Source organism: Hibiscus syriacus, unplaced genomic scaffold (genome assembly GCF_006381635.1).
Source record: "Hibiscus syriacus cultivar Baekdansim isolate YM2019G1 unplaced genomic scaffold, ASM638163v2 tig00110204_pilon, whole genome shotgun sequence".
Taxonomy (NCBI): domain Eukaryota; kingdom Viridiplantae; phylum Streptophyta; class Magnoliopsida; order Malvales; family Malvaceae; genus Hibiscus; species Hibiscus syriacus.
The window spans coordinates 370,994-394,523 of NW_024062626.1; the positions used below are offsets into that span (position 1 = coordinate 370,994).

A 23,530-nucleotide genomic window follows, 5' to 3' on the forward strand; every position below is an offset into this window, starting at 1 on the left:
CGACATGAAGAGAATTAATTGTTTAGTAATTATGATTTTAAATTTTGTTTAACCACAACAATAAATGGACCATGTTATTCCATTCTACTAATGAAACAATGGATTTATCATTGTTAACCCAATGCACATCTTGTATATGTAATCCAACTTAAACACGCTATTAAAAGACTAATTAATTCTAAAATGACCCACTTAATTCTTAATAAACAGTCTAACTTTAATAGGTTTTAACAAACCCAAATTGATGGTAATTCTAACATTGAAAAATAAAATTTAAAATAAAAACTGAAACTTAGATATACAAAAATATAAATACTTCGGACTAAATTTGTGATTTACCCTTAAAAATGTTTTTAATTTTTCCAGCGTTATATTAATTGTATTGAATATTGACATCGTAGTGGGACTGGGATCTGATTCCAACTTGAGCATATGGTCAGATTTTTTTTATTTATTGGAGAGACTGTGAAGTGGGTCCCATTGTCCAGAATAATTGTATTTGATACCATCCGGAGGAATCCAATGGGAAATAACCCTATAACATATTATATATTATCAGCATTCAGCGGGACTGACAACTTGCCTTTCTCGTCCTGGAAGAAGGTTTTAGGGATGATGTAGACAAAAATTCTTAATGCTCAAATCATAATTCATTATTTGCGTTTAATGTAAAAAAAAAAATTGGATTTAGATTCATAAATATGTTATTTATTTTACTTTAATGTAAAATAATAATATTTGATTTAGATAAGGGTATAAATGAAACAGGTTGAACGAATAATATTGTATTTATATACGATTATTTATTTTTTAAATTATTCATATTTGACTTATTCAACATTCAGTAATATATTTGTTTAATATTCACAAATATATTTAATTATAAATTCATAAATATTAATTAGACAACGAATACAAACTTAAAAGTTTAATTTTTAAAAAGAATGAAGATTATAAATCACAATATCCCTAGACATGTTATAATTGAACTAGATCGGATTGAATCAGATCATTAATTAAATTAAAACGTTAATAGAATCATATTATTAAATTAATAGACTGCACGGCTGCACCATTGATTGGATTGAACAGTTAACTTGATCTGTGTGATATGTCTCATTGATTTGACCCGCTGACCACAATTGAGTGTTAATCATCGACCGTGGTTGTACGATTCAATTCATGTCTAGCTAGAATAAACCCATGCACAAGATTGATTTGGTGTAGTCAAAGTCATATTTGTTCGATCAATTCAATATGATTTGTTATTCTAGGCAAAATCTCGTTGATAGTGCGTTGAATTTTTTTTTTCACGAAATAGTGGGATCGTCAGATTAATTGCTCAAGTGGTGTCCTCTACAGTACCGGGGGTAGGTCGCCATGCACGCCCGGCGACCTACCAGGTCGCCATGCACGCCCAGCGACCTGGTAGGTCGCCATGCATGCCCTGCGACCTACCAGCCAACGACCTCCATGCCCATGCACGCCCATCTCGCCAAAGGAGCACGCCCATGCACGCCCATCCATGCCCTGCTGCATGCTCGCCTGCTCGCGACCTTGCCGGGACTCCATGGCCCCGAGTGTCCCATGCATGAACCGTTCCTTGGTCGCCTCGAGTGCCCCATGCATGAACCGAGCCCCGAGTGCATGGCACGATCTCCCCATGCATGAATCCTTGGTCGCCCCGAGTGCATGGCGACCTCCTTGGTCGCCGGGCGTGCATGGCGACCTAGGAGGTCGCTGGGAGTGCATGGCGACCTATGGTTGGGTTGTGCATGTCCCAGAGCAAGCCACGTCGTAGGTCGCCCGGAAGGCATGGCGACCTACGGCCACACTGTTGATTTCGCCCTATTTCAGCAAATAATGTTGGGATAACGTTATTTCGTGAATTATTTATTTTGAGGGCATTATATCGTGAGTTTAGCCGTTATTCTATGTATATATATATAAAGTTGATACTGTGTGGCAAGTATGATGAATAAAAACTTATTCTCTAAATCACGTTCTCTTCCTCTCATTCTATAATTTAATAGTCTCAAACGAAACCATTTCTTGAATGATTTACCGAATCCCGTACAACTCAAACGAGATAAGCAACAAATCATGCATGGTTGGATGATGCAAAGAATGAACACAATTAAGGGCAATATCATTTTCCGTTAAAAAAATTAACAACAATATGAATTGAACGTTGATCTTCTGATTGAGATATGATAAAATATGATCTCATGATCTAAAACGACTATCATATCTCAGTCAACATGTTAATGTCAAGCTCAGACGACTGTTAATTTTTAACGATAAAATAAGAGTTTCGAGCATAATGAATAGTCGGGTGACCATTTTGTAACTTTTAATAGTTAGGGAAATTAAAAAACAATATCCTATAGTCGAAAGATCATTCGTATAATTTATCCTTAAAATTATAATGAAAATTTACAATCATAAACGTAAACTAAACATATAATTAGGGCATTTTGCTATAACTATTGACACAAGAAACTAGTCGTGGAAAGTATAAAAAAATTATCCAAAAAATTCAAGCAAAAGTTAAGTATGAAAAAATCTGATTGCATCAACAAACGAACTACAACAAAGAATCAAACTACTGAAATACCCACTAACATCCGCAAATCAAAGTCGAACATTGTGAGAAAAATATTTAAGAACACAAATCACGCATCCAAATCTAATCAGATGATCCAAAGTAGAGATGATCAAAATTATGAGAAATAAGTATCATTTTGGTCAATCGAGGCGACGTTAAATCTAACTATGAGAAAGTTAAACGAAAATAACAGTCAAACTACCGACAAAGAAGATCGAAAATGTGTCAAGAGATAGAGAGAAATATTTCATAAAGACATAGAAAAACATGTCATAAATGTTGAGTTATTAGAAAATAAAAAGAGAAAATAAAAAAATAATACATAAAAGCCGAACTCATATTTAGGGTGAAAAATATAACATGACATAATATTATAATCATCCCTTATATTTTTATAGATAATTGCAACAATATTTTTTTATATTTTATTTTTTTAATTAAACTCTTATTTTATCTAATAAAAATAAATTATATATTTATATTTAGGTCAGGTTGAATCAAGTTGAATACAAACTCTATCCTAAAAAATCGAGTCGAGTTTCAGACTAGATAGGAATCTCTTCAACCTCAAGTCAAGTTAGACACAAGTAGAATAGTTGATTTTAGGATTAGGGTTTAGATGAGCCAAAAATCTAATTCTACCCGATTCATGGACATCCTTAATATAAATATAAAACTTTAACACTAGTTGTATGAATCAATTCGAATTCAAACTTAAGCAGAAATTTATTTTAGAACCGGATCACGGATCGACTGGTCCATGGATAAGCCTAGAGTTGAGTGAGTATACCCAAATGTATAAAAACTTTGTCCCAGGCCCAACTTTTAAAAGGTCTAGCCGAGACCAACACTCCTAAAGAAAATCCGAGCTCATCTGGTTCATTATATGGTCCTGCCTACCAGACCTGTTAATTATATTGGCCTGCTCAACAAAAACCATTTACGTATCAGATTCTGGATTTCTCGAAAAGATCCGATGACATTTATCTTTATTTATTTTTAGGTAAATTACATTAAATATAACTTAACCCTATTCGTTGGTTTGTTTATATCATTAAACTTGAGATTTTACCAATTACAATATTAAATTTTAATTTTATATTTAATTTTATCACTCCATCGTTAAATTAATAATATGACGATGACATGGTTAAAGGTTATTAAAGGTTATTATGTTCAAAATAACGTCGTTTTGACAATAATTATTTATGTTCAAAATAACGTCGTTTTGAGACAATGAACTCTGGGTGTTTGTCAATTTTGTCATTTAAATTTTAAACAATTTACTTTGTTGGCACTGTACTTTCTGTTTGTCACCTGCAGTCAATCATTGCCTATCACCAGTCATATATTACAATAATATGAGTATCAAAGCGTTCATATTTCTCTCATCTTTCTTGTCATATGATTTATTTTTCACGAAATTCACTTAAAATCATCGATGATTCATTTAAAAGTTTAATGTATTAATATTTCGATCACTTTTAATAACTGTCATTTTTAACTGAAAAATACGAGTTTAGAATATATGAATAGTTAAGTGGTCATTTTATAACTTTTAATAGTCGAAAGACTCAATAAAAAAACGCCACATAATTAAAAAAATATTTTATAACTTTTAATAATCTAAATACCAACCAAAATATTAACCCTAATTCTCCGTAAGTAATTAATCCCGATCGGCTCTTCCTTCCCATTTCTCTTAGTAGAAAATAGGCTATGAATTTTATTTTTCTAATATATTTTTTTTATTTGATTGCAGCCTTTTGAAGAAGTGGATTTTGGTGATAAAAGAAGATGCCAGACACCCAAGCTCTCGTCAATGATTTTCTTAACAAGCTTAAGAAACGGTGAAGTATTTCATTTGATTTCCATTTCATATGAATTTTAGAAGAAAAAAAGGATAGGAATGAACCTTTCTTTTTTGTTTGTGTGGGGTGGTTGGGCAGTAAGATCGAGGGTTCACAAGCAACAGCGAAGCAGACAGCTGAACTTCTTCGTTCAGTGATTTCTCAAACTCGTGTGCCTTATACGAACCAGGCTGCTGCTTTGATTCAATCGGTTAAAGCTGTTGGAGAACGACTAATTGCTGCAAATCCTGTCGGTATGACGACCTTGACCTTTTGGGTTAATTTGGTTTTACTGTTTATTTTCGAAAAATTGTGGTTTGTATTTGGTTTCGGTTTCACTTATGACTTGTTGCTTATAAGGAAACTGTTGGCAGATATTGATTTAGAGCACTGAAACATTTGATAATTATAGGAGTACGTGCAAGAATTGCTTTTTTTTGGGACACTGTTGTTAAGTGCCCAACTCTGTTTGTCTTTATAGCTAGGAAATTAGTAATGCGCCAGTGTTTTGTATTACCCTCTAACCGTCATGCGAACTGAAAATTTTAACCCCATAATATTTCCTTTGTGATGTCTTACATTTTATGATCCTGTTCAGTTCGACTAAAGAAGCTGCATTAAAAAGCAACGTTGAAGTGAGATTTTGAAAGAAAGAAAAAAAACATTGCATTGAATTTTAAGTTTTTTATTTTTCGGTTTAGTTACAAGGTAACATATTTTCGTGTAAGCCCTGTTTTGTCTAGCTTTGTCCTTCTGGAGCAGAGAAGTTGCTCAGAAAGTTGGGTCAAACATGCACTATAACTCCTAGTAATTGTTGATAATTGTGCTTTGGTATTCTATGTTAATAGTGTATGCATGTGATGGCAGACCTTGCTGTGGGTAATGTTGCGAGGAGTGTTTTGCACATCATCAGAGTGGAATCTCTTCCTATTCACAAAAATCTTCTAGGAATCATATCAGTTTCAAATTAGTATGGACACAAAAGTTAAATATTTTATGTTCTGGATGCTTTTTTGAAGCTTTTCTTGAAGCTTTTCTTGTTGTTTTATTTCTAGTTGTTGATCAATACTTTTCCTTTAAGCAATTAGTAGTTTTGAATCATTTAATTTATTTATAGAAACATCAATGTATCTAAAGTAGCTTCTGTTAATTTAGTATGGGAAGGGGAAAAGAATAAATCAATTTATGTTGATATTATTACTTGCAGAAAATAGAAATTTCACATTGGGGCATAATCCTATAATGTTATGTTGCTCATACTCTTCAGTTTTCTTGAAGTAACCCATGTCCTACACTTATCTGAACACGAGTGTAAGGGTATGACACTACTCGGACTCCAAAGACAGATTGTTGGAAAAATTCGAACATACTGGGCCTGACACGTACACCTGAATCTAAGTAACATAATGTATACTTAGCAGGGCTATGAAATGAAATTCCTTTGTCATTGTGTTCTTTATTCGCTTGTGAATCTGCTATAGATATTGTAATTTGTTGCATCTCTTAAATAGTAGACATTAACATGAACATTATAGTTGACTGCTGATTTTCTTTCTTTATGCAGTGTTCAAATGGACACACATTGTGTTCTAGTTGCAAGCCAAGGGTGCACAACCGGTGTCCTACGTGCAGGCATGAACTTGGTAATATTAGGTGTCTTGCGTTGGAGAAGGTCGCTGCATCTCTTGAGCTTCCCTGTAAATACCACAGTTTTGGGTGCATAGGCATCTATCCATATTACAGCAAGCTAAAACATGAGTCCCAGTGCTCTTATAGACCATACAGCTGCCCTTATGTTGGGTCAGAATGCACGAGCATTGGTGACATTCCCTATCTTGTGGCCCACTTGAAAGATTATCAGAAAGTTGACATGCACAATGGCTGCACTTTCAACCATCGATATGTCAAATCAAATCCGCATGAGGTTGAGAATGCTGCATGGATGCTAACGGTATTATTGCTTTATCCTTGCTTCACTTTTATCTGTCATACTTGGTTTCTCTCTAACCTGTAGAAGAGGAATTATTCTACTGTCAGTGATATTCAATAAAGTTAACTATGTTATTTAAGATTTTAGTTTAAAGATTGTTACTGATAGTTGGATTTCTTTTCTCAAATTTTAGGTTTTCAGTTGTTTTGGTCAGTACTTTTGCCTGCATTTTGAAGCCTTCCAACTCGGTGTCTCTCCCGTGTACATAAAATTCTTGCGGTTTATGGTTGACGATAACGAAGCAAAGAATTATAGCTACAGCCTGGAGGTGGGTGGGAATGGTAGGAAGATGATTTGGCAAGGGGTGCCAAGAAGCATAAGAGACAGTCATCGAAAGGTCCGTGACAGTTTCGACGGTCTCATTATTCAACGCAACATGGCTTTGTTCTTCTCAGGGGGAGACCGGAATGGATTGAAGCTTAGAGTGACGGGAAGGATATGGAAAGAGCAGTGATGGTATCATTTTTTGGGTCCCTGTAATCTCCATTGATTATGCTTTGTTGTTAAGGCACGTAAGTAGATTGTTTGATTCGGGTAGTTTTACAAGATCTTCTGCTCATGTCTTTGTTTCGGATTGTAGGAGACAAACTCTCTTTGCTTGTGCTTGTATGAGATATACATGAATGGGAAAATGTAGCTTTTTTAGTCCTACAAATCTAGCATCTACCAATCATATGTTCGTGTTCACTTTTATGACCTTTTAGGGAACATCTTGAGATTAAGATGGTAAGAAAAGTCCTATAGTGATTACATTGCTAGTTGAGAGTGTCACCATTTTTTCTCGATACAAAAAGACAAGTTATTAACTCAAAATATTTTTTTTAAAAATATTTTTATATATTCTACAAGACAACATTATTTACAGGAAAAGTCTAGCATGTCTTTTTTTTTTCCCTTAACATGTTTTGATCATATAATTTCAATCGAAAAATTATTCGAAATATAACTAAGTTTTACTCGCATACTGATTTAAAATTTTATAATCTTAAACGCAGTTAATTATAACGAGTTTTAGGAAATATAATTATTTTCTTTTTGTCATATTTTTCATATAGACTATTCCAAAAAATAAGAGAATCTTTGAGAGTCAGATATTTGATTTTTGATTCTTCATGGTGGTGATGAAAAAGACATATAAGCGAAAAAAATGTATATTTTATTGCAAATAAATAGTTATGGGCCATCTAATTTTAGTTTATTGGAAGGTCGATATTTATAATCCTCACATGTTCATTAGTATTTTATAATATGCATATTTCATTAACACATCATCATTAACCATGAAGGGAATTTATGCCCAATTCTTTCTTAACTCATTTTTAATATAATTAATATTATCGTAAATAAGATGTCTAAATTTTTGTACCCAACTCTTCCCTAAATTTCAAATGTTGTCTAATAACATAAGACTATTGTCCATAATCAATTTCCATTTATTTGACATCATTAATTATATCATAACTTATCATTTTAATGAATCAATCTCTTAATATAAAATTAGATCAAAGTAATAATAATAAATTAAACATACTTTGAAAATAAATAAGCAAAACACAGAAGACTTTTAAATTAAATTGAAAATATAGTAGATGTAATCTTTAATATCATATTAAAATCTTTATTATTGAAAACGACCGATCAAAATTAATGTTAAATAAAATAATTATAATTAATATTTATGTTAAATAATTTATTTATTTATAAGTCTTTTATTATTTTTTCTCTCCTTAATGTTATATTAATATCATACTTGTATTATTGAATCCATCGAGTGGGTTCAGTAGTTAAAGAGAGTATTATTCTCTCTTGAGATATTGGGTTCAAACAATTGTATTTATAGGATGTGCGTGCATTGTTGATGGTTAAAAGTATTCTGGATAAATACTACCTTTGTAATCAACCTAGACTATTAAAAAAATTAGACTTATATTATTATACACTAACAATATATACACTATGATCTTAAAATTAATTTTAATTGCAGCAAAAACTAAAAAAAAATATTTTGCAGGAATGAAAGTATGATACCGTTTTAAATATTTAACAAATTTGGTTTTATGAAACGGAAATTTTGGGTTATTTTGGGCTTTTTCTGACCAAATCTCTAGAGGCTCAGCCCATATTAACAAAATTTTAAAAATCCCTAATTCCCCTTCCTGCGAAATCAAAATTTCCTCCCCAAATCCCATATTCTTCGAAGATTTAATTCCAGAGAGGTCACGTGCTATCACATCCAATTCATCAGGGAAGAATCAAAGAGTGTAAGAACGAAAGTCACGTGCCTAAAAATGGCGGCCTCATCTCCAGCCTTGACAAAAAGCATCGGCGAAACAACCGCCATTTCTACTAAGTCGACGCCGACAGCTACAGCTGCTGCGGCGGTAGCGTCGATACCTATTCCTCCTCCGTTTCAGCGTATGGATACTCCGCCTAAGACACAGCGGGGTCTTAATAAGCCCAAATGTATTCAGTGTGGCAATGTTGCCCGCTCCAGGTAAACGAAATTCTCTTTTTCTCTGTTTTTTTAATCTCATTTTTTGACAAAAATGTGATTATTTTGGTTTGTATTTAATCTAGTAGGAATTTGGTAATTTCCCCACAGAAGAACAAATAGCTCTAGGAAAAAATATCATCTATTGAAACAATAAGATCAAAGTAGTTAGTACGGTACCGATGTTGTGCCGCTTGTGCTTCAGTGCTAGTGTGTTTCGGTTTACTTTTATTGTTATCTTATAAATCTTGGTAAAATTTGTAAGCTCCACAAGTCTATATAGTTGATACCTGTCTACTGAACCTTATGTAATTAACTTATTAAGTTGACATAATTACTTGGATTGGCTGTTTGATTACTTATTATTATTTTTTGAGGAGTTTAAAACAATCCAGTGATAGTGTCGTAATAAAAAAAATTACCCGTCAAATCATGCTTGTTTCTTGAATTATTTGTGCAGGTGTCCGTTTCGCTCATGCAAGAGTTGTTGCTCAAAAGCACAAAATCCATGCCATATACATGGTATGAACGAATCGATCAAGAAAACTTGAGAAACTAGTTTGTTCTTTTATTGTCAAATTGGTTGTTTTGATAGCAGGATGATATCTGATTTTGTGGTTACTTATAAAAATGAAGAGGTTGGAGTTTTAGGGTTGGTGCATGCTGGATATAAAGTAAAAATCATGTTGAAGATAGTTAAAACTTAGAAGGGATGCTATCTTGACATTATAAAGATACGAGTATTCTTCTTGCTAGTCTTATACTATGTTATTGGACTTGTGTTTGAGAGTTGTGTCCGTGTCCTACACACAGGTATGTTCAAAATCTTGAAGTTTTTTTCATGTATTTAGAGGGTCCATGAAGGGTCATATACGCATGACTATGTCTGCAAATGTTTGGATACAGGTGTTAGACATGGGTACTGCAAATTGAATAGTCGGAGTAACAAAGGTCATATACCTTGAATTATATTTTTAGGGCACTTTGCAGTTGCGGATGGAAACTTTCTGTATAATTAGTAGAATAGTAGCTTAGTTCACAAGATTAAACATTTTAAGTTTGTTGGAATGACCGTATATTCTATTGAAGCCTAGCCTTAGGTTTAGATTTTTTTCTAAAAGCATGGTCATATAGTTTTCCCCTTATACTTAATAGCAAAGGGGAAGTTTTTGTCGACGTTATAAGTTGCTGTCTAAAACATGAAACTGCAAATACCATTTAGATGATATATTGCTGTGACATTGAGATGATTTGTTTGTTACCTTACATCCTCAGAAAGTTCTAAAGCAATGTACTTGGTGAATCGGTCCTGTAGAATTTTCCACAGAAGCAAAATTTCTCACGTTCTTTAAGATTTGGGAGCTTGGCTAAATTCTTAGCTTGGAGAGTTTGTCAAATGGTTATGTGAACACATTGGTTTAATACTTGTTATATCCTTTTCATTTGAAAGCAATCGTCTGTTATGTGTAATACACACCGTGAGTGCTTGTATTGAGTGACAACATAATAGGTTTTGATTAGGTTGGAAGTATTTGTATTGTTCTCTGAATTTCATAACTAGGTAACAAAGTAAGAACACTCTGAAATCTGGTGTCACTGTTAGACGCAAGCATTGAACTAGGACTGTCGAATCCATTGAAGATGTTTGTTTTATTGTTGGTAGAGCACTTCTGTTTCTGATTGAGCTAAAAGTTGTGTCAACGGAAGGTGGTATGGAAATTCAGAGATTTTATGTTCTTTTAGAGAGGTGGAGAAACAAAGAGTTTGTTCCAAGACTTCAGTGGATATATGTATTGTCAAGGAATGAAACAATGGGCATCATTAGTAACTATCTGATTTATATTGCAATTTCAGTTCTAAAGTCAAATTCAGCTTTTCCAGAGAAAACACTGACAACAAGCACTCCATCACCAGACCAGAAGTCAACTCAGGCTTCTTCTCAAGTGTAAGTTGCAAAAATCTGTTACTCATAATAAGAATCTAGTTTTCTTATTTGATTTGGGCATAGAAGTTGATCTGTGTGTAGCTTTCAGAACTGAGAATGGGGCAAAATCTGAGAAACATATTTCTCTATAAGCAATGTCACTTTTCATGTGAAACTGGTAATTTGGAGAAGAATATAGTTGCCAAACTTTGTTAGGCATGCATGTTGTTTCTCACTTGTTTTTTGGGTTTTCCTAAAATCTTCAAGGCCGCATACTGTTTTGTTTCACTTTTTGAATTGCTGATTTCATCATTGTCTGAACGAGTTCAGCGCTATCTTTCTGAGCTTAAAATTGATCTTTGAGTTTTTCGTTTGACCTGTGGTTGATTCTTTGCTTGTTGAATGTTATTCAGGACTTCCTTAAGGGTTCCCTCGTATCGGCAACTTTCCAATGCTTTTGCACAGTTTGACAATCTGCAGGTTCGCACAAAGAAACACCTGACCAGAAAGGTACGTTATAGTTTATAGTGAACAGATACTCTTGTTCAAGTTTGATATATCACTTTATCAGCCTTACCCCTTGTGCAATTTCAGGACGCTATTGCCTTAAATGAGTGGAGGTTTTCCAAGTTGAAGGAATTCAGGGACAGAAATATTGAAATCGAAAACGATGCTTTTGACCGGTACATGCAGAATATTAGTTTACTTGAGGTAGTCCTTTTTACAGAACAGATGGATGAAGGGTCTGAACCTAGCCCCACTTCACAGGAAGGTGAGACTTCGGTGATGACTTCAGGTATGAAGTTGACACTAAGATCGAATCCTGTGAGAACTAATAATGCCAGAAAGAGGATACAGCAAATTGTTGATCAGGGAATAAAAAAGCTGAAGAAAAGTGAACCTCATGATGGTTCTTCTGATCCAGACGACCAAAATAAACTCGATAATATGTTGAACAAGGAAAAATCCTTTTGGGTTGAGAGGTCTTCAATGTTAAGTGATATTGTCGACAAGTTGAACAAAGCTCGAAATGAAGAGGATATAAAATATTGTCTAGAGATGAAAGCGCAACTTTACAATCAAAGCACAATGTCTACTCCAACAGAAACTAAAGATCTCGAAGCATTGAATGAGCAGGGTCCAAAGAACAATGTAACTCCAGGACAGGTAGCTAATTATCCATGGCGAAAATTGTTTACACCAATTGAAATTGATCAAGAAACTCTCAACAAAGTTGATGCACATTTCTCTTCCCTGGAGCAGATTGAAGACTTATAACTGTAAGCAGTATTATTCTCTCAAAGACAGATTAGTCTTAGGTTAACCTGTTAAGTTATGATTCGGGGTGATTGTCTGAATTTTCCTCCCATCCTTAGGCTTAGTAACAATGGCTTAAATTTAGCCGAGTTAGTTCATACAACCATTCTAGAAAGTGACATTTAGTAGGTCTAGAGTTTAAATTCCATCGTCTATAAGTTTTTCTTGGGTAAAGTACAGAAATGGTCCCCCAACTACAAGGTGATGTTTTGTTGAGTCTCTTGATTATTAAAAGTTATAAAATGATCTCCCAATTTTAAGGTGTTGTTTTGTTGAGTCCCAGACTATTAAAAGTTACAAAATAGTCAACCGACTATTCATATGTTCCAAACTTGTATTTTTCTGTTAAAAAATTAGCGAATGTTTGAGCTGGATGTTAGCCTGCTCGTTGAGATATGATAAAATCCAATCTCATAACTTTTTAAGTTATATTTTATGGATCAAACCTCTGTTTACATTATACTGTCGAACTAATGCTCCAAATATTATGCAATTCAACTAGTGCTTGAAAGGAATGGCAATGCCAATGGATATCATTGAGATATTATTTTATCATATCTTAGTCAACATGTTAATGTTTAGCTTAGACGACCGTCAAATTTTTAACGAAATAGGATGAATTTGAAACATATTAATAGTCGAGTGATTATTTTGTAACTTTTAATAGTCGGAGACTCAACAAAGCAATGTCTTATAACCGAGAATCATTTTGTAATTTTCCATAGTCGGAGGACTCAAAACAATGACATATAGTCGATGGACCATTTGTATACTTTACTCTTTTTTTTCCACTTTTACTCTCAAAATTTCCACCCCTTTTAGGCTTAGTATTAGTGGTGTAAACTAGCTCGGTGGGTTCATGTCACCATTGTAAGAAAGTGGCATTTAGTCAATTTGGCAAAGTTAGTTCATGTAGTCACTTTAGAAGATAACATTCGTATATTTGGAGTTTGAATTTCTACATCTATAATTAAGAAGATAAAAAAAAAAGATTGTGGATTGCGACTTATTTCGAATACGAGAAAGTGGGTTAAGTTTACTGTTGTAATTTAGGCTCTCTATGCGTAGCTAGCAAGGTTAGTGGAGAAGTTCATGATGTATTGGATTTGTTTTGTGTGATCAATTTGAATGTAACATAGAAGTTTATTTTACCTTCATTTCTTTATGGTTCATTTTTATGCTATTTTGCACCGTAATTTGCTTGGTCGTGGATTTTTTTTCTTTGGCCAGATTTTGCAGGTTGGATACGAATACATTATGGAAAATATATAACAGGAACATCTAAAAGTTTATATAATACGAATTATTATTAATTGATAAAATAATTTAAATTTGACAATGATATAATAAAGAGAAAATAACCTCAATGACAAAAAATGCCTTATAATATACGATTTTAACCAACTTTTTTTTGGATTTATCAAAATGACCAACTAAATCGCAATGCGATCGATAATTCGCAACGCGATCTTCGGTATCGTAAATCAGTTTCCAGATTCGCAACGCGATTCTGACTATCGCATTGCGATTTCCCAAATTCGCGTTGCGATTTTCCTAATTCGCAACGCGAATACGTAAATCGCAATACTGAATTTCAAATTCGTAACTCGATTTCTGAATTCGCAACAGGTTTTAATTTCACAACACAAATGTTTTGGGTATATAACTACGCAGCAGCAGCAACTCATAACCTAAATCCCTAAATCGCAACTAATTCCATCTCCATCTATCACTCTCTCCGGCGACATCCGTTCCTATATCCAACGACATCCTTCCCCATCCGGCAACAAGTTTTAGTTTCGCAGCTCGTTTGTTTAGTAAATTAATTTACAATATTGAAATCATCTAATGTTGATCATGTTTGGATAGATTTGTGTTTTGGAGGGTCATGGGAGAATGTTCATGGTGTTTTACAATATATGCCTTTACCCATGAATCTTCAACTAAAACTGTCATTAAAAAAGTTAACTTATGAAACTCTAATGTTATGTGTTGCAAATAAATTGAATTTAGAGCCCCTAAGTGGATTTAGGCTATCTTATCAGAGAAATGGTAAAGTTTATTTGTTAACCGACAATGAAGATGTTGAACGATTCATTGCTTACATTAGTGTTTCAAGTGATGATGTTACATTGTACGTTGTTAAACCTAGAAGTAGTGAAGTTGGGTCAGTAGCGGGTAGTAATCAACTAAGTTTTTCAACCCTAATTTATGGTGCTCAAAATTTAATGGTTCCACCACAATTTCATCACCAAGCAAATATTATTTCACCACATTTCCAATACCAAATACAATCTCAGAACCCACAACCTTTCCCTAATCCAAATCCCAATCAACTTTCAGCACCAAATTCCGGTTTTCGTATTGACCAGTTAGACGATGATGAGCCAACAGAAAAAATTGTAAGTACTAGTCAGTATTCGAAATTTGATCTTGGTCAATACCCAGACTTTGATCTTGGTCAATACTCGGATTTTGATGATTTTTCAGAAGAAGAAACAGACCATGCGTGTAATGATTTTGATATTGGTCAATACTCGAATTTTGATGATGAAACAGCCGTTGCCGAGGAAGATGTTGTTGATGATAATGAGGAGGAAGTTACGACTGTAAATGAACATGTTGAGCATCCATTCTGTAATTCATATAACACTGAAGAAGAAAAAGAAGAAAAAGAAATCCCCAAAGAAAAGTCCCCGAAGAAAATGCCACGGGAGTATAACTGGAATATGCCAGAATTACTTCAGATACCGGAAGAAGAGTTGGTAAAGATAGCAGTTGATTGTTACACAAAAATTATTCGTATCAAGAAAGATTATAACAACTTTGTAAGAAATGTTAACAAATCAAGCAAAGATCGTTTCGAAACAAGGTGTATGATTGACAAAACTGTATGTGGCGTATGATTGCAAAGAGGATAAAAGATTGCGAAATGTTTCAAGTTAGGACTTTTATTGATAAACATACATGTTCAAGAACCCAAGTTTTTCCTCACCATAGACAGGCAAACAAAAAGGTGTTGGGTGGTTTTCTGGCTGAGTTAATGTTTTTGAATGGTAGGGTATATCGGGGACATGAAATTATGACTGACATGAATGCTCGGTTCAAGATTAGTATCTCATATTCTCAAGCTTGGAGAGCCAAATGTTATGCCTTGGAATTGTTGAGGGGGTCGCCAGAAGCATCGTTTGCCCAACTGCCGGCTTATTGTCACAATTTAAAGCTGAAAAATCTTGGGTCGGTAACTCATATCAAAACAGATAGAGATGGATGCTTTGAGTTGTTGTTTATCGCCATTGGTGCTGCGGTTAGTAAATCAATATAATTTTGTTGACTCATTTTTGTTAGTTACATGCATTTCACATTTAAATGATTATATTTCTTGTGTATATGATTTTGTAGATTCGTTCGTTTATTAATTGCATGCGCCCAGTTATTATAGTTGACGGAGCACATTTAAAAAGTCGATACCTTGGAGTAAACTTATTAGCAGTAGCCATGGATGCTAACAATGGGATACTGCCAATAGCTTACGGGGTTGGCAAATCTGAAACCTCTGATTCATGGACATGGTTTATGGGGCATCTTAGGGATTGCATAGGTCCTATTAGCAATCTGACAATCATATCCGATAGGGCAAATTCAATTGACAACGCTATTAGAAGGTGTTTCCCAGATGCTTTTCATGGACTTTGTGGTGTTCATTTGTATAGAAATCTAAAATCAAGGTCTGCTAGTATAAAAAATCACAAATGGACATACTGGAAGGATGTAAAAGCTTATCGGGAAGTGGATTTTAATAAGCATATAAACTGTTTAAGACGTGTTTTGCCTCAGTGTGCTCAAACACTAGAAGATGTCGGGTTTGAAAGATGGTCAAGAGTACATCAACTTGGAGCAAGATATGGTTTCATGACGTCTAATAGTGCAGAATCAATCAACGCTCTAACTTGTCATTCCCAGAAATTACCCATTACTATGTTAATGGAGTTTTTTCGAGCCTCTATTCAACAGTGGTACTACAAGAAAAGAACCATGCATGTATTATTTCTTTAAATTCGTAACTTATCATATATTTTACTAAGTATTATTTATTTAAATTTACAGGAACATTAGAACATCGTGTTACACCATGGACAGAAAAAAGATAACGAAACGTGTTGTGAAGTTAACATCATGGAGAGTTGAACCATGTTCAAACACTTTGTTTGAAGTACTGGATAATAACTTAAATGGGCTTGTCGATCTAAATGTAAATATGTGTAGTTGTATGAAATGGCAAACATCTGGTTATCCGTGTGGCCATGTTATAAAATTTTCTCTTTATCTAAACCAAGATGATTCAAGCGCATACGCTATGGATTGCTACACTACAGAAGTATATCGACAGACTTATGGCGAGATTGTCTACCCTATTCCACATCCTTCTGAGTGGGACATACCAGATGACTTACAAACAGTTTTGCCACCAGCCATGGACAGAAGGCTACCTGGCCGACCAAAAAGTCACGATCGTATGCCGTCTAAGGGTGAAGAGAAGAAGAGATCGACATGTAGTCGGTGCAAGGAAAGTGGTCATACAAGGTTGACATGTGGATCACCAGCGCCATCACAATCATCTTTTCCTCTACCAAAATATGGATCCTCATCAAAATCCAAAGCTCATATGGTGTCAAGTAAAAGGCAATCAAAATCGCAATCATCTTTAAAATCCCAATCACAACCGGCTTCACCTTTTGGGACTGTTAACTTAGGTGATTTTTAAATGCAAACGTTGTATTATGTGTGAACTTTTAACATTTTCAGTTAGGCATGTATTAGTAACTTGAGTTTGAAAATTGCTATGATCTGTTCAGTTGTTATCACTTATTAGGCATTCATTTGACTATCGCAACACGGAAATGACGTTCGCAATCATCTTAATGTCTATCGCAACGCGGAAATTACTATCGCAACGAGAGAATCGCAATGTGAAATAAAAATCGCAACGAGGGAATCGCAAGCGAAATGAAAATCGCAACGCGAATTTAGTTTCGCGTTGCGATTTTAGTCGTTGCGATTTTCATTTCGCATTGCGATTCTCTCGTTGCGATTTTCATTTCGCATTGCGATAGTCATTTTTGCCTTCAACATAATGCAGATTGAAATCAACCATTACATTTCAATCAATTAAACAAGCACAAATAAGAATTATGTTCACATCAATTAAATAAATCAACTTTTACAAATCATCTTTTACAAATCAATTAAACAATCAAAAAATAAGTAATAATTCTTATTTCCTCATCTACTATTGAATCAATTTTTGCAGCCATACATCATTTTCACGCAGCTCACTTCTGAGATTAACCTGCAGAAACCAAACATTTGCTCAAACAACACTTTCTACACATCTAAAACCTACAAACATCAAATTATTGAATTCTAGGTACTTAACCAAACATTTTCAAACCAAAAGCCTATAAACTTACCAATTGTTTATGGACAATTTTATAACGCGGATGCAGGTAGGCAGCATCTCGTATATATCGATCTAGCCATATAATGCCGAAACCACAAGCCTACTACAGCTCTATCTCTATCGGTGGAGGGTAGATACTTTATACTTCCTGTGATCAAACGCTCCAACGCCAAGCATACGAGAGGACCACAATCCCCTCTGGCTCCTTCCGTTTGTTGTGGTGCGGTCTCGTCTCTGCTAACTGTAATATTGAGCTTCTTTGGCTTCTTGTTTCCAGAACGAGTCCAATAATTTATCACATCCAAGAATTTAGCCAAATGAGAGCTCCATCCCTTAATAATATCTCTTAAATCAGGCAATGATATGTAATTTATCATGCTGTCATATACTATTGCCTTAAGGGATGGGAGCTGAAGCTCGACGAGAAGCCAATGTTTACGTTCCAAAACAGGGATAAACACCTGCAATCATAAGTAATAATTCATTCATTTGCGCACTTATTTATGAATACATTTAAACTCAATCTAAAATAAATACTAACCTTATCGACCTCCCACCATGCAGAATAAAGTTTTGCTTGTCCATTGCCCAACGCAAATGATTCATCTCGTTGATTCTTCAAGTGAACGGCGTTAAAAGACGTCGGCATAATTGTATATCGTGTATTTCTTTTATTTTTCTTAAGTTTCCTAATTATTAGAAGACGTGACACCCACGCATCGATATGCTGTTTTACAAAAAAAGACATATATTAGTGACTTACATAAATTTAAAAAAAAATAATCAAATTGAAATATAAGAAAAATATAAGACTTACCCCTCCATCGAAATAGCCATTGTCTTCGACCCCTAATAATATGCCCCACCAAGACCGATCAAGCAACAAATAGATATCATCGTTGAGCTTGTATATGTCAGTGAAACACCCCTGGCTCCGCTCATGTAGATAAAAATCAACTGCGGTCTTAGCCCAAAGGGTGTTATCCAGAATTGTGTCCGGTAGTTGTCTCATCTCCACTTCAGATACCGGAATGGTACTGGCTGGTAACTCATACGAGAGCCAACTCTCATCCATCATGTCTGGCACGTCAGAGGGTTTCTCAAGAATCTTACATATGACGCCATGTGAATCGGGCTCTTGAATAGTGGGAGGGACCTCTTCAACGATGACAGTGGCCTCTTGAACGGTGGGAGGGGACTCTCGAGGAATGATAGGGGCCTATTCAACGATAGGAGTGGACTCTTGAGGGATGACAGGCGAGTTAGGCTTCTTGCTGCGGTGTCTTCGCACTATTGGGGTGTACGAAGACTTAATAGAACGTGCACGCCGTCTGATGCGTGAACTTCGTCGTGCAAGAAAAACTCGACGTAAAGCATCCACCTTATCGGGCCGCTAAATAATTTAATACAAAAATCAGTAAATAAACAGACATGATATTTAAACAGTGAAAACAAAGACAAATATGTTTCAAACTTGCATTGTATTCACCCAAGTCATTATTCTATCATAGTTCACAAAATGCATCAGATAACAAAGACAAATATGTTTCAAACTTGCAACACTGTCAAGTTAGTATTTGTCTTTGTCTATTGGTTGAAGTAATGCAATTCATTCAAGTTTCAATTTGCAGAAGAAGAATAGTTTCTGGAACTTAAAATCGCAACGTGAATACACAGTTTAGCAGAATTGGCAGCAACCGAACAAATTTACTTTCAATCAAAAGACAAAACAAAGACAAATACTAACTTCACAATGTTAAAGAATACACAGTTTAGCAGAATTGACAGCAACCAAACAAATTTACTTTCAACCAAAAGACAAAACAAAAGACAAATACTAACTTCACAGTGTTAAAGAATAAACAGTTTAGCAGTATTGGCAGCAACCGAATAAATTTACTAAGCAATCTAAGTGAAATGGTTAATCTAAGTGAAATTACGAGTAAATTTATCATCAAGTTAAATATGGAAAATCTTAAACTTACCTCGTTGCGTAGAGTATGAACCTCATTCTGCAACGATACTACCATCTCACGTAGAGCGGCAACCTCACCACGTAAAGTAGACACCTCCACACGCCATGCACCATCGTTATCGTGTAGAGTACCGATCTCCTCACGCAAGGCATTGACCTCATCACGTAACTCCCTTGACTCATCCCGTGGAGGTGAAGGTGGAGAACAGGGAGATAGAAGTCGTGGCATCTTTGCCGATCTCCTATCATGAGGTGATGGTGGAGAAGAGGCTCGATGATGTGACGGGATAGGTGATGGCTCTCGTTATAGAGGTGTATAGTCGGGTCGATCAGGTGATGGCTCTGGGTGAGGTGATGGCTCTCGAAGTGGAGGAAGTGGAGGCTGCTCATCATTCGTGCCATCAAAAAAAAGCTGACTAGCTTGCCACCAATCAGTGGCAAGCTCAGCCTCCGTGGGTGTCAGTCTCTGTAATGGAGTGTTGGCCTCATAAAAATATAAAAACTCAAACAAAGTTAAACGTCTACTATTAATAACTTATTTATATATGATAGTATTTGTCTTAACTTACATTATTTATTGTCGCATATGGTATTAAGTCTTCCCAATCCAACAGACGTTTCCTCTTCCAGGAAATAGCCATAGGAATATCATTTGAAGTTTTTAATGCATATGTCCGCATGCTGGGGAAAGCCTCGAATATCCAAATCTACAAACAATATAATAACAAACATTAGTAATTGTTAAATAATTAATTATAATTTTGAAAACATTATATAGACATTCTTACCTTAAAGGCCCAAACAAAGCCTGACAAAGTGTATTTCGACCCATCGCCACGCAAACTTTTGCGGTCATCAAAGGAAGACGACAACTTAGTCCAGGTAGCTTTCCATATATACGAACCCCACGGAAACAGATTCCATGCATTTAGGTCCTCTACCAATAATATTAGCTCCTGAGGAATAGGTTGTCTGGCCTCTCTGCCTAAAACGTCGGCATACAAAAATACTAGAAGGCATACTCGGACAACATCGACATCATTCATCCGAGTAAAACCATCTTTCTGATTAAACAATTTCTTCAGGTCGTCGACGTGTAAGTTTGGCTTCTCTATTGACTTATCAGGAAAAACCCGGGATAACCATGATGGGTGGGTGATATGACGAGTGTACCGACCTACATCATCGTGTCCGAATCGTAGACCAGTGATTAAGCAGAACTCCTTCCGCCCAAAACAAGTATACGCCGGTGGAAAATGAAACCATATCTCTTCCTCACCATGTTGTATACTGTCGGGTAGATCGCTAGTCATGGTCTGAAGCCACAAATGGGTCAAATTAGCATCTCCACCCGGATGCTGTACTCTCAGCCATGGCCCGAAGCAGGTTTCCTCAAACAAATTTCTTTGTGCAGGTGAAAGCTTTGAAGCAATTGTAGTGGCTAGGCTAACTTTATTCCTTAATGTCAATGAAGCCGAAAAAAATTTCTACAAAAACAATAAACATACCAAGTTAGATATACCAAAAACTACACTGTGAAGATATACCAAAAACAATAAAAATAAAGAGTAGTAGTTTATTCTTGAAACTAAAATTTGCAACACTGTTTTTTCTTTTGGTTGAAATGAAAATCGCAACGAGAGAATGACTATCGCAACGAGAAATTAAAATCGCAACGAGAGAATCGCAACGCGAAATGAAAATCATAACGAGAGAATCGCAACGCGAAATGAAAATCGCAATGCGATTTTGGTTTCGCGTTGCGATTCTCTCGTTGCGATTTTCATTTCTCTCGTTGCGATAGTCATTTTCGTGTTGCGATTTTCATTTTCATGTTGCGATTTTAAGTTTAGAAACTATTCTTCTTCTGCAAATTGAAACTTTAATGGATTGCATTACTTCAACCAAAAGACAAATACTAACTTCACAGGGTTAAAGACTAAACAGTTTAGCAGTATTGGCAGCAATCGAATGAATTTAATAAGAAATCTAAGTGAAATGGTTAATCTATTATTGAAATTACCAGTAAACTTATCATCAATTTCAATATGAAAAACCTAAAATAATGCAAAAAATTTAAAATAAAAATAATTAAAAAAAACTAACCCTCGGAGGTTGATTTTCCATTTCTGAATGATTGTGAGGGATTTCTGACCGTGAATGGTTGTGAGGGATTTCGTCGGAGATGGGGACAGAAATCTTCGGAGATGGGGACGGATTTCACCGTAGAGAGTGAGAGATGGAGATGGGACTGAGTTGTGATTTTAGGTTTTAGGTTATGAGTTGCGATTACGGGATATACTGTGGACGGTTCAGTGTTCCGATAATTAATATTCGTGTTTTGAATTTGAAAATAAAATACGCGTAGCGATTCTAATGGCGCTTTAAAAATCGCGTTGCGATTTACGGATACACATTGCGATTTTACGTATTGTCGTTGCGATTTACGGATACGCATTGCGATTTACGTATTCTTGTTGCGATTTACAGATACGCGTTGCGATTTACGTATTCTCGTTGCGATTTACGGGTACGCGTTGCGATTTTACGTATTGTCGTTACGATTTACGGATACGCGTTGCGATTTTACGGATACTCGTTGCGATAGTCAGAATCGCGTTGCGATTTTCATATTCGCGTTGCGATTCTGGAAAATCGCAATGCGAATTTGTACTATCGCATTGCGATTCTTCATAATCGCGTTGTGATTCTGGAGATCGCGTTGCGATTTTTATTTCGCGTTGCGATTTTTATTTCGCATTGCGATTTTGTTGGTCATTTTGTTAAATCCAAAAAAAGTTGGTTAAAATCGTATATTATAAGACATTTTTAGTCACTGAGACGATTTTCTCTATAATAAACTACACGGACATGATTCGAAAAAAAAATACAAGATTTAGAGCAACGTTGTTGGAATATGATATCGAAAATGTGGCTCATAAAACGATAAAAAAGAAGAAGAATAAGAGAGCATCAGTTGAATTTCTGAAGCTCCATGAAATGGGAATTTCGGATGAAGGCATTATCCAAGTGGAGGAAGGAAAGACCAAAGAGAAGCTAAGGTCTAAGAATGGAATGGAGTTCTTTGACGGAGTTTCGAATGCTATTAGCCATATGGGAATGGAGAGGTTTTGATACGTGAAATTATTAATTAATTAATTAATGCAATAAATTCTATGTTAATTATGGTATTTATTCATGAAGAGTTGAGGTGAGAAAAAGAGCCACTGAAATGATGAAGCTTAAATGAGATCCAAGCTTGGTGGAGTTGTATAACTTTTGTAGGGAATGTAACAAAAAGCAGCTGAGGAATTTCTCAATAGTTTTGCGCATCACATGTGCTTTTCCATTAAATTTTTGTTCCTTTTTTTTTCATTTTTTTTCAAATTAACGATTTAAGCTGACGGATATTTAAGAAGAAAAATAATTTTAAAAATTTATTATTAAAATAATTATTATTTAAGAATTACAACATAATAATATAATATACAAAAAAATGAATTAGATTAATAGGTTTCTGGTTATCTTATTTTTTTTCCCAAAGGAATATTAACAATAAATTTATTATTATAATTGAATTTAACAAAAGATCGAAAGGTTTCAGGTTAGAGTTATGGAATAAAGGTGTTTTTTTGGTGTGATAGACATCGTATTCATGTTCAGAGGTTAAAAAGGAGTGAATTGATAATTTTAGAGCCTAACTATCACCGACGATGGTAAGGAATTTTAGTTGGATTTAGGGATTAAATTAATATTTTATTTAAAATTTAAGATCAAATTGGAAATTAATTACTTTTAATAATGTATCACATCATCAAAATAATGAGAGTTAATGATTCAATGATCAAAATGTAACAAATCGATAATATAAATGATCAAAATGTAATTTTTTAAATATATGTGACCAAAAGTGA

At 34.8% G+C, this 23,530-nt stretch overlaps 3 protein-coding genes across 5 annotated transcripts; all 3 read left to right on the top strand.

The window, feature by feature from the left end:
• The first annotated feature begins 4,295 nt into the window (after positions 1-4,295).
• On the top strand, positions 4,296-5,834 carry LOC120219090 (probable translation initiation factor eIF-2B subunit beta). Of its 2 annotated transcripts, none has more exons than XM_039215939.1 (3): positions 4,296-4,458; positions 4,558-4,712; positions 5,326-5,834. In XM_039215939.1, the coding sequence occupies exons 1-3, from the start codon at positions 4,406-4,408 to the stop codon at positions 5,427-5,429; spliced, it is 312 nt and encodes a 103-aa protein (XP_039071870.1). In that variant the 5' UTR covers positions 4,296-4,405; the 3' UTR covers positions 5,430-5,834. The 2 variants fall into 2 exon arrangements, with proteins under 2 accessions (XP_039071870.1, XP_039071871.1); XM_039215940.1 differs by lacking the exon at positions 5,326-5,834 and adding an exon at positions 4,819-5,083 and having other exon boundaries at positions 4,299-4,458.
• Positions 5,743-7,097, top strand: LOC120219171 (E3 ubiquitin-protein ligase DIS1-like). The gene is made up of 3 exons (XM_039216038.1): positions 5,743-5,775; positions 6,023-6,409; positions 6,582-7,097. The coding sequence occupies exons 1-3, from the start codon at positions 5,743-5,745 to the stop codon at positions 6,900-6,902; spliced, it is 741 nt and encodes a 246-aa protein (XP_039071969.1). The 3' UTR covers positions 6,903-7,097.
• Positions 7,098-8,606: 1,509 nt separating this feature from the next.
• On the top strand, positions 8,607-12,373 carry LOC120219087. Of its 2 annotated transcripts, none has more exons than XM_039215935.1 (5): positions 8,607-8,942; positions 9,400-9,461; positions 10,794-10,884; positions 11,289-11,373; positions 11,458-12,373. In XM_039215935.1, the coding sequence occupies exons 1-5, from the start codon at positions 8,737-8,739 to the stop codon at positions 12,139-12,141; spliced, it is 1,128 nt and encodes a 375-aa protein (XP_039071866.1). In that variant the 5' UTR covers positions 8,607-8,736; the 3' UTR covers positions 12,142-12,373. The 2 variants fall into 2 exon arrangements, with proteins under 2 accessions (XP_039071866.1, XP_039071865.1); XM_039215934.1 differs by having other exon boundaries at positions 11,277-11,373; positions 11,458-12,370.
• The last annotated feature ends 11,157 nt before the right edge of the window (positions 12,374-23,530 follow it).

Excerpts from the sequence above, each read along its gene's own strand:
- LOC120219087 (XM_039215934.1), top strand. The coding sequence starts at position 8,737 with ATGGCGGCCTCATCTCCAGCCTTGACAAAAAGCATCGGCGAAACAACC. Across the intron at positions 9,462-10,793 it reads AAATCCATGCCATATACATG|TTCTAAAGTCAAATTCAGCT; the intron begins GTATGAACGAAT and ends TTGCAATTTCAG. Across the intron at positions 11,374-11,457 it reads AGAAACACCTGACCAGAAAG|GACGCTATTGCCTTAAATGA; the intron begins GTACGTTATAGT and ends GTGCAATTTCAG.
- LOC120219090 (XM_039215939.1), top strand. The coding sequence starts at position 4,406 with ATGCCAGACACCCAAGCTCTCGTCAATGATTTTCTTAACAAGCTTAAG. Across the intron at positions 4,459-4,557 it reads CTTAACAAGCTTAAGAAACG|TAAGATCGAGGGTTCACAAG; the intron begins GTGAAGTATTTC and ends GTGGTTGGGCAG. Across the intron at positions 4,713-5,325 it reads AATTGCTGCAAATCCTGTCG|ACCTTGCTGTGGGTAATGTT; the intron begins GTATGACGACCT and ends ATGTGATGGCAG.
- LOC120219171 (XM_039216038.1), top strand. The coding sequence starts at position 5,743 with ATGTCCTACACTTATCTGAACACGAGTGTAAGG. Across the intron at positions 5,776-6,022 it reads ATCTGAACACGAGTGTAAGG|TGTTCAAATGGACACACATT; the intron begins GTATGACACTAC and ends TTCTTTATGCAG. Across the intron at positions 6,410-6,581 it reads ATGCTGCATGGATGCTAACG|GTTTTCAGTTGTTTTGGTCA; the intron begins GTATTATTGCTT and ends CTCAAATTTTAG.